This window comes from Pogona vitticeps, chromosome 2, assembly GCF_051106095.1.
Source record: "Pogona vitticeps strain Pit_001003342236 chromosome 2, PviZW2.1, whole genome shotgun sequence".
Lineage (NCBI taxonomy): Eukaryota > Metazoa > Chordata > Lepidosauria > Squamata > Agamidae > Pogona > Pogona vitticeps.
The window spans coordinates 16,314,586-16,326,690 of NC_135784.1; the positions used below are offsets into that span (position 1 = coordinate 16,314,586).

Consider the following 12,105-nt stretch of genomic DNA (forward strand, 5'->3'; position numbering starts at 1 on the left):
TCGTCTGGCACCGACACTGATGACATTTTGGTGCCAGGTCAAAACCTTCCTGTTCCAGAAGGTTTTTAATTGAACTAATATCAACTGTGGGTCCTGATGGCAATTTTCCAGAGTATATATATTACAGTGGTGCCTTGCTTAACGAAGTTAATTGGTTCCAAAAAAACATCACTATGGGAAAACATCGCTAAGCGAAACACGTTTTCCCATAAAGATGCATTGAAAACCGGTTAATCCGTTCCAATAGGAACAGATTGCCGTCCTTAAGCGAAAATCGCCCTAGGAAACATCGTTAAGCGATACAATGTTTCCCACATTGGAATGCATTGAAGCCTATTCAATGCATTTCAATGGTTTTGCGATGTCTGTTTTTGCAATTTTAAGTGTGTCTTAAAAGGTTCAATAACAGTTTTAATTGCTTGGAATCGTTAGTGCACCTTGTAAAACATTTGCAAACTTAATTTGGCTTTGTTCTGAGTCTTCGTTAATTTTTGGTGAATTTTTTTCTCCCCCATTGGAAAGCATTGGACCCAATTTTGACAGCTGTCAAACTTGGGTTCAATGCTTTCCAATGGGGGAGAAAAAAAATGATTCCAAGCATTTAAAACAGGTTTCAAAAATTTTAAGAAACTTAAATGAGCGAAAACAGACATCGTTAAGTGAAAATCGGCCATAGAGAACATTGTTAAACGATGCAGAAAATTCCTTTAAAAAACCCATCGCTAAGCAAATACATCATTAAACGAAGCAATCGCTAAGTGAGGCACCGCTGTAATTGTATTTTAATTGTTTTATCTTTTTAATTGTATTTTAATTGTTGAAAGCCACCCAGAGATCTTTGGGTAGTGTGGGCAGCATATAAGTTTTAGTTAGTTAGTTAGTTAGTTAGTTAGTTAGTTAGATAGATAGATAGATAGATAGATAGATAGATAGATAGATAGATAGATAGATAGATAGATAGATAGATAGATAGATAGATAGATAGATAGATAGATAGACAGACAGACAGACAGACAGACAGACAGATAGATATTTTAAAAATTTTAAGTGAAGAAAAATATTTCCTGGATATGTAGGTTGAACCCTAGATAATGCATGCAATATTCTGTCTTCTCAAGAACCATTCCCCCCCAGTAAACCACTAACTCTTCAATCCACTATGAACTCTCTCCTTCTTCCAGCAGGAAGGAAAACTCCACAGAGTGTCACTAGAAAGAATGGAAGATGAAAATGAGAACTGTCCTGATGCAGAAGAATCCCAGAGGCAGAAGCAGAACCAGGCAGACCTGAGGAAAGACATATCTCATCAACATCTGAGGAGTGTTGTCTGTGAAGAAGAAACGGGAAAGATATCAAACAGATGTATCCTTCAAAGCTCAGAGTCTGGACAAAACAGCGCTCTGAGGAAAAGCCCTGTGAAATGCCCAACATGCCACGCAGAGGGAAAATGGTGTCATTGCTTGGAACATAGAAAGAGATCCAGATCGAGCCCAGAAGATACGAGATTTCACACAGGGCAAAAACACATCAAAGCCTCCAGGTCTCAAAAACGCTTCAGTGTAAGCTCTGCCCTTGAAGTATCTCAACCACAAAACTCTGAAGAGAAACCATATAAATGCAAGGAATGTGGGAAGAGCTTCAGTGCCCATTCAAGACTTAATAGGCATCAAAGGGTACACACAGGAGAGACGCCCTACAAATGTCATGAATGTGGAAAGGGCTTTGGGCAGACTTCACATCTTAGAGTACACTTGCGAATTCATAAAGGAGAGAAACCCTATAAATGTGGTGAATGTGGGAGGGGTTTCACCCAATCCATACATCTCACAATACATCAACGAATTCACTCAGGGGAAAACCCCTACACTTGCAAAGACTGTGGGAAAAAATTCAGGCATCTTTCAAATTTAACCAGACATCAGTACTTGCATTCAGGGAAGAAACCCTATCAGTGCAATGAATGTGGGAAAAAGTTCAGCTTGAAAGAACACCTTACAGTACATCAACGAACTCACTCAGGAGATAAACCCTATATGTGTGATGAATGTGGGAAGAAGTTCAGCCAGAAAGGAAATCTTATAGTACATCAACGAATTCACTCAGGAGAAAAACCCTATACATGCAAAGAATGTGGAAAATGTTTCAGCGATGCCTCAAATTTAAAAGTACATCAGCGCTCTCATTTAAGGGAGAAACCCTATCAGTGCCAAAAATGTGGGGATATGTTCAGCCAGAAAGAAAACCTCAAGGTACATGAACGAATTCACACAGGGGAACAACTCTACACATGTAAAATTTGTGGGAAAATGTTTAGGTATCTCAGGGATTTTACAGTACATCAGCGCTCTCATTCAGGGGAGAAACCCTATAAGTGTGATGAATGTGGGAAGAAGTTCAGCCAGAAAGGAAATCTTATAGTACATCAACGAATTCACTCGGGAGAAAAACCCTATACATGCAAAGAATGTGGAAAATGTTTCAGCAGTGCCTCAAATTTAAAAGTACATCAGCGCTCTCATTTAAGGGAGAAACCCTATCATTGCCAAAAATGTGGGGATATGTTCAGCCAGAAAGAAAACCTCAAGGTACATGAACGAATTCACACAGGAGAACAACTCTACACATGTAAAATTTGTGGGAAAATGTTTAGGTATCCCAGGCATTTTACAGTACATCAGCGCTCTCATTCAGGGGAGAAACCCTATAAGTGTGATGAATGTGGGAAGAAGTTCAGCCAGAAAGGACATCTTATAGTACATCAACGAATTCACTCGGGAGAAAAACCCTATACATGCAAAGAATGTGGAAAATGTTTCAGCAGTGCCTCAAATTTAAAAGTACATCAGCGCTCTCATTTAAGGGAGAAACCCTATCATTGCCAAAAATGTGGGGATATGTTCAGCCAGAAAGAAAACCTCAAGGTACATGAACGAATTCACACAGGAGAACAACTCTACACATGTAAAATTTGTGGGAAAATGTTTAGGTATCCCAGGCATTTTACAGTACATCAGCGCTCTCATTCAGGGGAGAAACCCTATAAGTGTGATGAATGTGGGAAGAAGTTCAGCCAGAAAGGACATCTTATAGTACATCAACGAATTCACTCGGGAGAAAAACCCTATACATGCAAAGAATGTGGAAAATGTTTCAGCGGCGCCTCAAATTTAAAATTACATCAGCGCTCTCATTCAGGGGATAAACCCTATCAGTGTGGTGAATGTGGGAAAAGTTTCAGCAAGAGAGAAAATCTTATAACACATCAACGAAATCACTCAGGAGAAAAACCCTATACCTGCAAAGAATGTGGAAAACAGTTTAGATATCTTGCTGATTTTACAATACATCAGCGCTCACATTCAAATGTCATGAATGTGGAAAGGGCTTTGGGCAGTCTTCAGATCTTAGAGTACACTTGCGAATTCATAAAGGAGAGAAACCCTATAAATGTGATGAATGTGGAAGGAGTTTCACCCAATTCGCAACACTCACAGTACATCAACAAATTCACTCCGGGGAAAACCCCTACGCTTGCAAAGTTTGTGGGGGAAAATTCACGTATCTTTCAAGTTTAACCAGACATCAGCGCTCTCATTCAGGGGAGAAACCCTATCAGTGCAACGAATGTGGGAAAAAGTTCACCCGGAAAGGAAACCTTTCAGTACATCAACGAACTCACACTGGAGAAAAACCCTATAAGTGTGATGAATGTGGGAAGAAGTTCAGCCAGAAAGGAAATCTTATAGTACATCAACGAATTCACTCGGGAGAAAAACCCTATACATGCAAAGAATGTGGAAAATGTTTCAGCGATGCCTCAAATTTAAAAGTACATCAGCACTCTCATTCAGGGGAGAAACCCTATAAGTGTGATGAATGTGGGAAGAGGTTCAGCTTGAAAGCAAACCTTACAGTACATCAACGAATTCACTCAGGAGAAAAACCCTATACCTGCAAAGAATGTGGAAAACAGTTTAGATATCTTGCTGATTTTACAATACATCAGCGCTCACATTCAGCAGTGAAGCCCTATCGCGGTGAAGACTGTGGGAAAAGCTTCACAGCTACGTCAGACTCTACAGATCATCAAAAAGTTCACATTGGGGAGAAGAAACCATATAAATGTGAAGAGTGTGGGGAGAGCTTCTGCCAGAGCAAGGACCTTGGACAGCACAAACAAATTCATTCCAGTGAAAATTCCTATCCATGCCGAGATTGCGGAGAAAACTTCCGTTGCAGAGCCCAGCGCATCAGACACCGGCAGATGCACAGAGAGGGGAAACTTTGAAAAGTGCACAAAATGTCTTTCTCCAACGCCATCCCCATTATCCATTTTACAACAATAAGTCTTATGTGATATGCTGTAAATGAACTTTTTAATATGGTGAAGGAGGATGTGTTGTGTGCAAATCCCCGCCTTGTGTTCTGGGGGTGAGATTTTTAAAAAATTGTTTTAATCGTATGTTTTACTGGAATGGTTTTAACACGATCCGAACTTCATCGTTTTACATAAATTGCCTTGAAATCGAAATAAATGTTCAGACTGGAATGAGGCATCTTCCGAGAATTAGCCTGAATTATGAAAATAAGGATGTTGACTGGATGAGCATGGATAATTTTGAGCATATTTACAAGACAGCTCCTGACAGATTTTCTGTGAGTTATGGCAACCTGTGAGGGTTCACCTTCGGGGGACCCTTTCAGGTCCTCCGTCCCAAACAATTCACAGTCACTTCCTTGCTTCAAACCAATAACGTTAACTTTGAACTCAACTGGTAACTTATTCACAGGTAAAAAATTCTCTGTTTTTCTCTTTTCCCCTTAACGGAGGGATAAAGGGGATGCAGTCCCAGTTTATGGGTTGCCCTAGGCCAGTGATGGCGAACCTTTTTGAGTCCGAGTGCCCAAATTGCAACACAAAATCAGCTTATATATTTCAAAGCCCCAACACTGCAGTTAAACCTAAATCCTGAGAAAAAAGTTTAGTTTAGAGAAAAAAGCAACTGCCCCTGCACTGTAAGGCTTAAATGCTTGGTTCCCACCCCCCAGGGCAGTATTAACAGAGAAATACTTCCCGGTCCTCCGGGAAGTATTTCTTAAACCTGAATCCTGAGGTTTTAGTTTAGGGAGGGGGGGGAACTGCTCCTGCACTATAAGGGTTAAGTGCTTGGTTTCCCCCCCCCCCCGGGCAGTATTAACAGAGAAATACTTCCCGGTCCTCCAATCCCCTGTTGGGCTAAACCGGTAATGGTCGCCATTGCACCCCTCCGCTGGACCACTGGACCTGCAGAGGGGAGTGCGGAAATCTGGGATCGGAGGGTGGGTAAGTATTTCCCGATGGCGACTTATGGCTTGCATGTCCACAGAGAGATGCCTGCATGCCAGCTGTGCCACACGTGCTGTAGGTTCGCCCGCCATTAGTCCTTCAGAAAACTCCCCTGCCTTCCGCAAGGACATGCAGCCACTTACCAAAACAACTTATGCCGTGGCACTTTATTAGGTAAAGGTAAAGGTAAAGTTTCCCCTTGACAATTTTTGTCCAGTCGTGTTCGACTCATCACCGTTTCCAAGCCATAGAGCCAGCGTTTGTCCGAAGACAATCTTCCGTGGTCACATGGCCAGTGCGACTTAGACACGGAACGCTGTTACCTTCCCACCAAGGTGGTCCCTATTTATCTACTCGCATTTGCATGCTTTCGAACCGCTAGGTTGGCGGAAGCTGGGACGGGCGCTCACTCCGTCACGTGGATTCGATCTTACGACTCCTTGGTCTTCTGACCCTGCACCACAGGCTTCTGCGGTTTAGCCCACAGCGCCACCACATCCCTTTATTAGTTAGACCTGATTAACTGCAGTCAATTGTACAAACATTAAATGAATAATGATTAAATTTTGGCCGGTGTGTGGCTATTCTAATTAAACCAAGATTCCTGAACAGTGTTCCCTTTTCCACAGAATGGTGGTTCTTGGCTGAAAGTCCAAAAGATCAGCCTCTATTTTCAAATACTTTCCCCTCATACCACTCAAAAGAATTTGCAGGGGTGATATAAGCAAATACATTATGCTAATGAGAGTACCAGTAGCCCTTTTTCTATGAAATTACTGAGCCATATGGCCCAAAATTGACTCAGGTTTCCATCTTCCTGGGGTGGATAACGTGAATACCCAGCTTGATGGCTCAAGGGAGAGACACTGCATGCTCCAAGCTCCACTCCCTTTTATGCTTTGATTCTTTTATTTTTAAGCTTTTAGAAATAAGTGTTTACTGCTTGCAGCTTTTATCATAGAAGAGTCGGGTGCTGCCACGAGTAGCCTCCTCCACTTGCTTATCATTGTTTTAATGTGATTTTAACTGCCTATTTATTTATTTATTTATTTATTTATTTATTTTTTTGTTTTGTTTTGTTTTGTTTTGTTTTGTTTTGTTTTGTTTTGTTTTGTTTGTTTGTTTGTTTGTTTGTTTGTTTGTTTGTTTGTTTGTTTGTTTGTTTGTTTGTTTGTTTGTTTGTTTGTTTGTTTGTTTGTTTGTTTGTTTATTTATACTCCACCTATCTAGCCAAACGACCACTCTAGGCAGCTTTTAATATTTCACCTTATATTTTAACTGGAACTTTGGATGGTTGCAAGGAAGAAGAGCAGCACATCACATAAGACAACGAAGGGCTTCTACTGTCTTAACTATTTGAATGAAGATTTTGTCTCTTGGTTTCTGGTTGGAGCATTTCTTTTGAGTTTGTTTCACACCTGTGGCTTTAAACAGCCCTTGCAAAACTACAAGCCTCCTCACAATGGATTTCAAAACTTTTACTTTATGAGAACTTCGACAAAGCATGCCAGAGAAGAGTGACAGGATGAGAAGCTGTTGAGGTGAAAATGGGAGACAGATTGTCGTCAGTGAGAGGAGCAAACTGCTCTGAACCTGCAATCAGCAAATCCTCACATTCTCACCGACCTGCCACACAGTGCATTGAGTGCAAATGGGAAATAAACATCATAGATCAAGCCCGGGTCATCACCCAGGCAAAGCAGTGAAGCAACTGAAAATAGATAAGCTTCTAACAGCCAACTGCTCAGTGAGTAATTTAATGGCTGGGGCCCCCATAGACCTAAGCAACCAAGTTGCAATACTGAGGGAATGAAACGCTTCCAATCACTGAGGGGATAAATGCTGAATCTTCCCTGCCCTCCCCTGTTAAGGCGGTTTCAGGTGCCTACCCTCTTAGCAGAACACTGCCTGCTCACAGCTCAAACTGTCACCGCAATATTTAATAATCTACAAAGGGTGTGTCATAAAATGAATGCAGTCGAATCCACTTTGGGGAAGCTCACAAAATCACTGACCCCAGCACCAAGACACCCTCAACCAAAGAGGAATGTGCAAGGCAACCAGATGGGGGGAAACAACAATAATGAACCGCAAAAAAAAAAAAAATCCCCAACACCAACCTGCTCAGTTTACTTAAGGGAGGCTGCAAGGAACATGAATATCTTTGAGCCTGCTCAGATCCTGATGCAAATCTCACCCATCTCCATCAATAGCAGGAGATGGGATTCACAGGAGACAGCTTTAACTTCCCTAAGTCAACTGTGAATGGCAGAAGCGCACAAAATAGACCTAACAACCGAGACAAGAAATAAATGTATCTGTCATCCCCTACTTTAGAATGACCCATAAAACTCCAGCCGATTCCCCATGCAAATTAATAGGAAGATATCTCTAAGTATGAGTTCCTTTACAGATATTGGCATGTGCTCTGTCACATATATTCAGGCATAGTTTTTTTTCATAGTTTTTTTTCAAAGTGAACAGTGTGGTCCTGGTCTGCATGGGAAGCATGCTTGTGTACACTAAACGGCTTCCGGTTCCGGCTCAGCCAGGCAAGACGCTCATGGCTACACAGCGGTGATTTTATCTTTATTTTATGTAATTTTATATGGTTTTTATAGCTTTTGTTTAGTTGAAGTTCCTATTCTACTTCTTGGCTGAAGGCATGATTTTAACCTTGGTAAAAGTAAACACAGAGATAATGACCACTGGAGCTGCCGAGAGATATTAGAAATACCTCTGTACGACAGAATTACACAACTGCAGCCTTGGGAAAAAAACAGAAGAAAATAACACCGCTACTAAACGCCCGTATGGGACCAGATGATGACTATCTGGGAACCAAATTTAAGATGATAGCCAACATAAGAAATGATAATGTGGGGACCCTGAATCAGGAGAGGGCATCTAAGGACCAACATGCAAATTATGCCGGGGCCTGTCTGTACAAATTTGCCTACAGACTGGGCCTCTCAGTTTTAAATGGCACAATCACAGGTGATACTCCAGGAAAATATACATTTATGGCAGCAACTAAAGCTAGTACAATTGACTACATCCTGGTGTGCAGGGGGCTCCTTTCCATGGTCAAAACTCTCCAAGTACAACACAAAGATGGCGTCGGTAGCAGCGGTTAGTGCTTACCTCCGCCGCGCCGGTTCGCCTCTTGTACTCTTTTCCTAACTTTCTCTTTCCTATCTCTTTTTCCTTTTTTTTTCTTCTTTTTTTTTGCTCTCACCCTCTTCTCTAGTCCCTCTCCTGGCCTCTTTGATTGATTGCTGGCTGCCTGATTGAGCACGGGGCTGGAGCCAGAGCTCAGACGCGGAGCTGGGGGCTGAGGCTCGACTGGAGCCTCCCGGCTTCGACTGTGCTTGGACGCTCGGGTGCCTCGCTGGCCGCAGGAGGTGGCGTTTTGAGCGCTTCCGTGTTTGCTGAGGAGTCGGGTCTATCGACCACTGGAGAACTGCGCTGCCAGGGAACAGGCTTGCTTGTCAGGCTGACGCTGAGCTCTCCAGAGGAGAAAGATTGGCGTCTGGTGACTCGGCGCCTCCCTCCCCCTTGACGATCTTTGCAGGGCCGAGATCGGAGCTCAGTGCTTGGAACCTGGTGTGCTGTGTTCCCTATGGCCAACAGCAAGGTCCACGCTGCCTAGGAGCGTTGTGGGACCCGGGCTGCTGAGACAGAGAGGCAGATTGCCAGCGGTGACCTGGTGGGACGAAGACCTCATCGTCCTAGGAGAGTCCTGGACGGTCGCCATGTTGGGTTCCCGGCCAGCAGCTTCTTCTCCAGATTCGGTCTGTTCATCCAGCCCGTCCAGGGCCAGCTATAAAAATCTATTGACTCCTTTACAAGGAAGGGAAAGAGGGAAGCCTGGGACTATCTATCTTTTTGCCTGGACTTCGCTGCTCTCGACGCTGCCTGTTCTTTTTATTTTGATGCAACCTGTGAGCAACATCCTTAATCCGGCAATTTCCCTGACTTTAACATCAACTCTAACAACCCCTGGAAATATATTAACATCATCAAGAATAGCAAGTCCAGCAAAACTAAAAAAGACAGGGTTCCGAGGCAGTGGAGGATGGACGTAGTTAGATGGGGGGGGGGAATGTTTTTTATTTTTTTTATTTTTTGTTAAATTTAAATTCATTATGTTTGTATTGGGTTTATAATTTTGTATTGCTATGTATTTTTTGTATTTGTTAAGTGGTGATATTATTTAGTGTTTGCTTTCTCATTATTATTATTATTATTTTATTTCTTCTCTCTTTTCTTTTCGTCTGGCATGGAGTGGGAGGCCTGCTTGCCCAGCGAGGGGCCTTTTAACATCCCGGTGGTTATGGGTAGAGGGCGATATGGCGTTGACGCAATCTCTGCTCGTGTTAGTAGAACAGTGAACAGATGTCTGAAGGCTGTTCACTGTTCTGAGGCTGCAGTCAACCCCCAGTATCGAGGCAGCCAGTTCAGCCAGCCTTCCACTCTAACCCTGGTGCTGTTGAATGCCAGGTCTGTATCGAATAAGCCCCAGGTGATTCATGACCTTATCCTGGAGGAGAATGCAGACCTGGCATGCATAACCGAGACGTGGCTCAATGGGGAGGGTGGTCCCCCCCTGGCTCTCATCTGCCCGCCCGGTTATGATGTCCAGCACCAGGGTAGACTGGAAGGACGGGGAGGGGGAGTAGCCATTGTCTATAAATCCAATTTGGAGGTTACCAGGCGCTCCTCGGTGGTAAGGCCGGGTCTAGAGGCACTCCACGTGTCGATAGGGGCCAGGGATGGAATTGGGATTTTGCTGGGCTACCGTGCTCCCTGCGGCCCAGCCACTTCCCTTCCGGAGCTGGCTGACTTTGTCTCCGCGGCATTGTTGGGATCCCCAAGGCTTCTGGTCTTGGGTGATTTCAACGTGCATGCGGAGGCAGAGGTTACTGGGCCAGCTCTTGAGTTCTTGGAAACCATGGCTTCCTTGAACATGTCCCAGCATGTCAACGGCCCCACCCACGTGGGTGGCCACACGCTAGACCTGGTTTTTTCCTCCAATTGGGGCGAGAGTGGTCTGATGGTGACAGACCTTGTGTCTATCCCCTTGTCATGGTCAGATCACCACCTGATAAAATCTAACCTCACAGTGGCTCTCTCCCCCCGCAGGGAGCAGGGGCCTATTTCCATGGTCCGCCCTCGAAGACTACTGGATCCAATCGGTTTCCAGGAGGCCATGAGAGGGATTACGGCTGACCTGGCTAGCGCTCCTGTTGACGTCCTGGTGGACAGCTGGTCCACCGCTGCCACCTGGGCAGTCGACACGATCGCGCCCAAACGCCCTCTCCGGCGCAGAACTCGTCCGGCGCCCTGGTTCAACCTGGAGCTCCGGGCAATGAAGCGAATTAGGAGAAGGCTAGAGCGCAGATGGAGGAAGAACCCGACGGACAATAACTGGATAGCTGTCAAGGTCGCAACTAACCTTTACCTGAATAAGGTGAAGGCTGCATGTAGATCATTCTTCGCTAACCGGATAAGCGAAGCGTCCAACCAGCAGGCGGAGCTTTTCCGTATAGTGAGCGACCTATCCGGAGTTGGTCCGGGTGATGGGCCTCCCCCTAGTTTTTCACCTGACCAATTTGCGGCATTTTTAAAATCTAAAGTGGAGGCCATCCGCCGGGAGCTCTCTCCTTTTCTAAATGCAGTGAATCAAGCTGAGATGTCCAGCGCTCCGTCTTACCCGGTTATTCTCGACTCTTTCCAGCCAGTAACGCCTGATTCTGTGGCCAGGGTGCTTGACCGCTGTCGGGCCACCACCTCCTCCTTGGACCCTTGCCCGGCCTGGCTAATCAAAGCAGCCAGGCCGAAAACAACTGAATGGGCCACAGCAATAATAAATGGGTCTTTCCTGGAGGGCAGGTTCCCGCCTGCTCTCAAGGAGACACTCATTAGGCCCATACGAAAGAAACCTAGTTTGGCGGCGGACAAAATTGGCAACTATAGGCCCGTCGCCAATATTTCTTTCATGAGCAAAGTGGTGGAGAGGGTGGTGGCAGACCAGCTTCAGGCACTCCTGGATGAAACAGATGGCCTGGATCCGTTCCAGTCGGGCTTCAGGCCGCATCACGGTACAGAGACGGCATTGGTCGCCCTGTATGATGACCTGCTGAGGGAGGCCGACAGGGGCAATACGTCTCTGCTGGTCCTCCTCGATATTTCGGCGGCCTTTGATACCGTCGACCACGGTATCCTCCTGGGGAGGCTCTCCGAGTTGGGAATCGGTGGCCTGGCGTTAGCCTGGCTCCGTTCCTTCTTGGAGGACCGCCCCCAGAGAGTTCAGCTTGGGGAGAGTGTCTCGGCCCCGTGGAACTCCAACTGTGGGGTTCCACAGGGGTCGATTATCTCCCCAATGCTATTTAACATCTATATGAGGCCGCTAGCAGGGGTCATCAGGGGGTGTGGAGCGCTGTGTCATCAGTATGCTGATGACACCCAGCTCTACATCTCCTTTTTACCAACTGCAGGTGATGCCGTCCTGTCCCTTCAGCGCTGCCTGGGGACTGTACTGGAATGGATGCAGGAAAATGGCCTGCGGCTGAACCCGGACAAGACGGAAGTCCTGAGGGTGGGCCCCCCCGTGGTTGGCGGCTTGGTTGGCTCTCTCTTGTTTGGGGGGGCCACCCTGGCTCCGGTGAGTGGGGTCCGCAGCTTGGGCATACATTTGGACCCGACGCTCACCATGGAAACACAGGTGGCGTCGGTTGTCCGCTCCTCCTTTTTCCACCTTTGGCGGATTGCCCGGC

The 12,105-nt window shown here is 45.5% G+C and overlaps 2 protein-coding genes across 6 annotated transcripts in view; both read left to right on the plus strand.

Moving 5' to 3' along the window:
* The window catches only part of LOC110071043 (uncharacterized), a 49,174-nt gene extending 43,284 nt beyond the window's left edge, over positions 1-5,890 (plus strand). The window contains exon 2 of one of the 3 annotated variants that reach the window (XM_078387498.1): positions 1,637-5,890. In XM_078387498.1, coding sequence (XP_078243624.1) covers positions 1,637-3,575 — 1,939 coding nt within the window. In that variant the 3' untranslated portion in view covers positions 3,576-5,890. Of the gene's footprint in view, positions 1-1,181 lie in introns of all 3 variants that reach the window. The other 2 variants (XM_078387489.1, XM_078387488.1) reach the window with 2 other exon arrangements.
* The window catches only part of LOC140704276 (uncharacterized), a 34,212-nt gene that overhangs the window by 6,148 nt on the left and 15,959 nt on the right, over positions 1-12,105 (plus strand). The window lies entirely within an intron of this gene.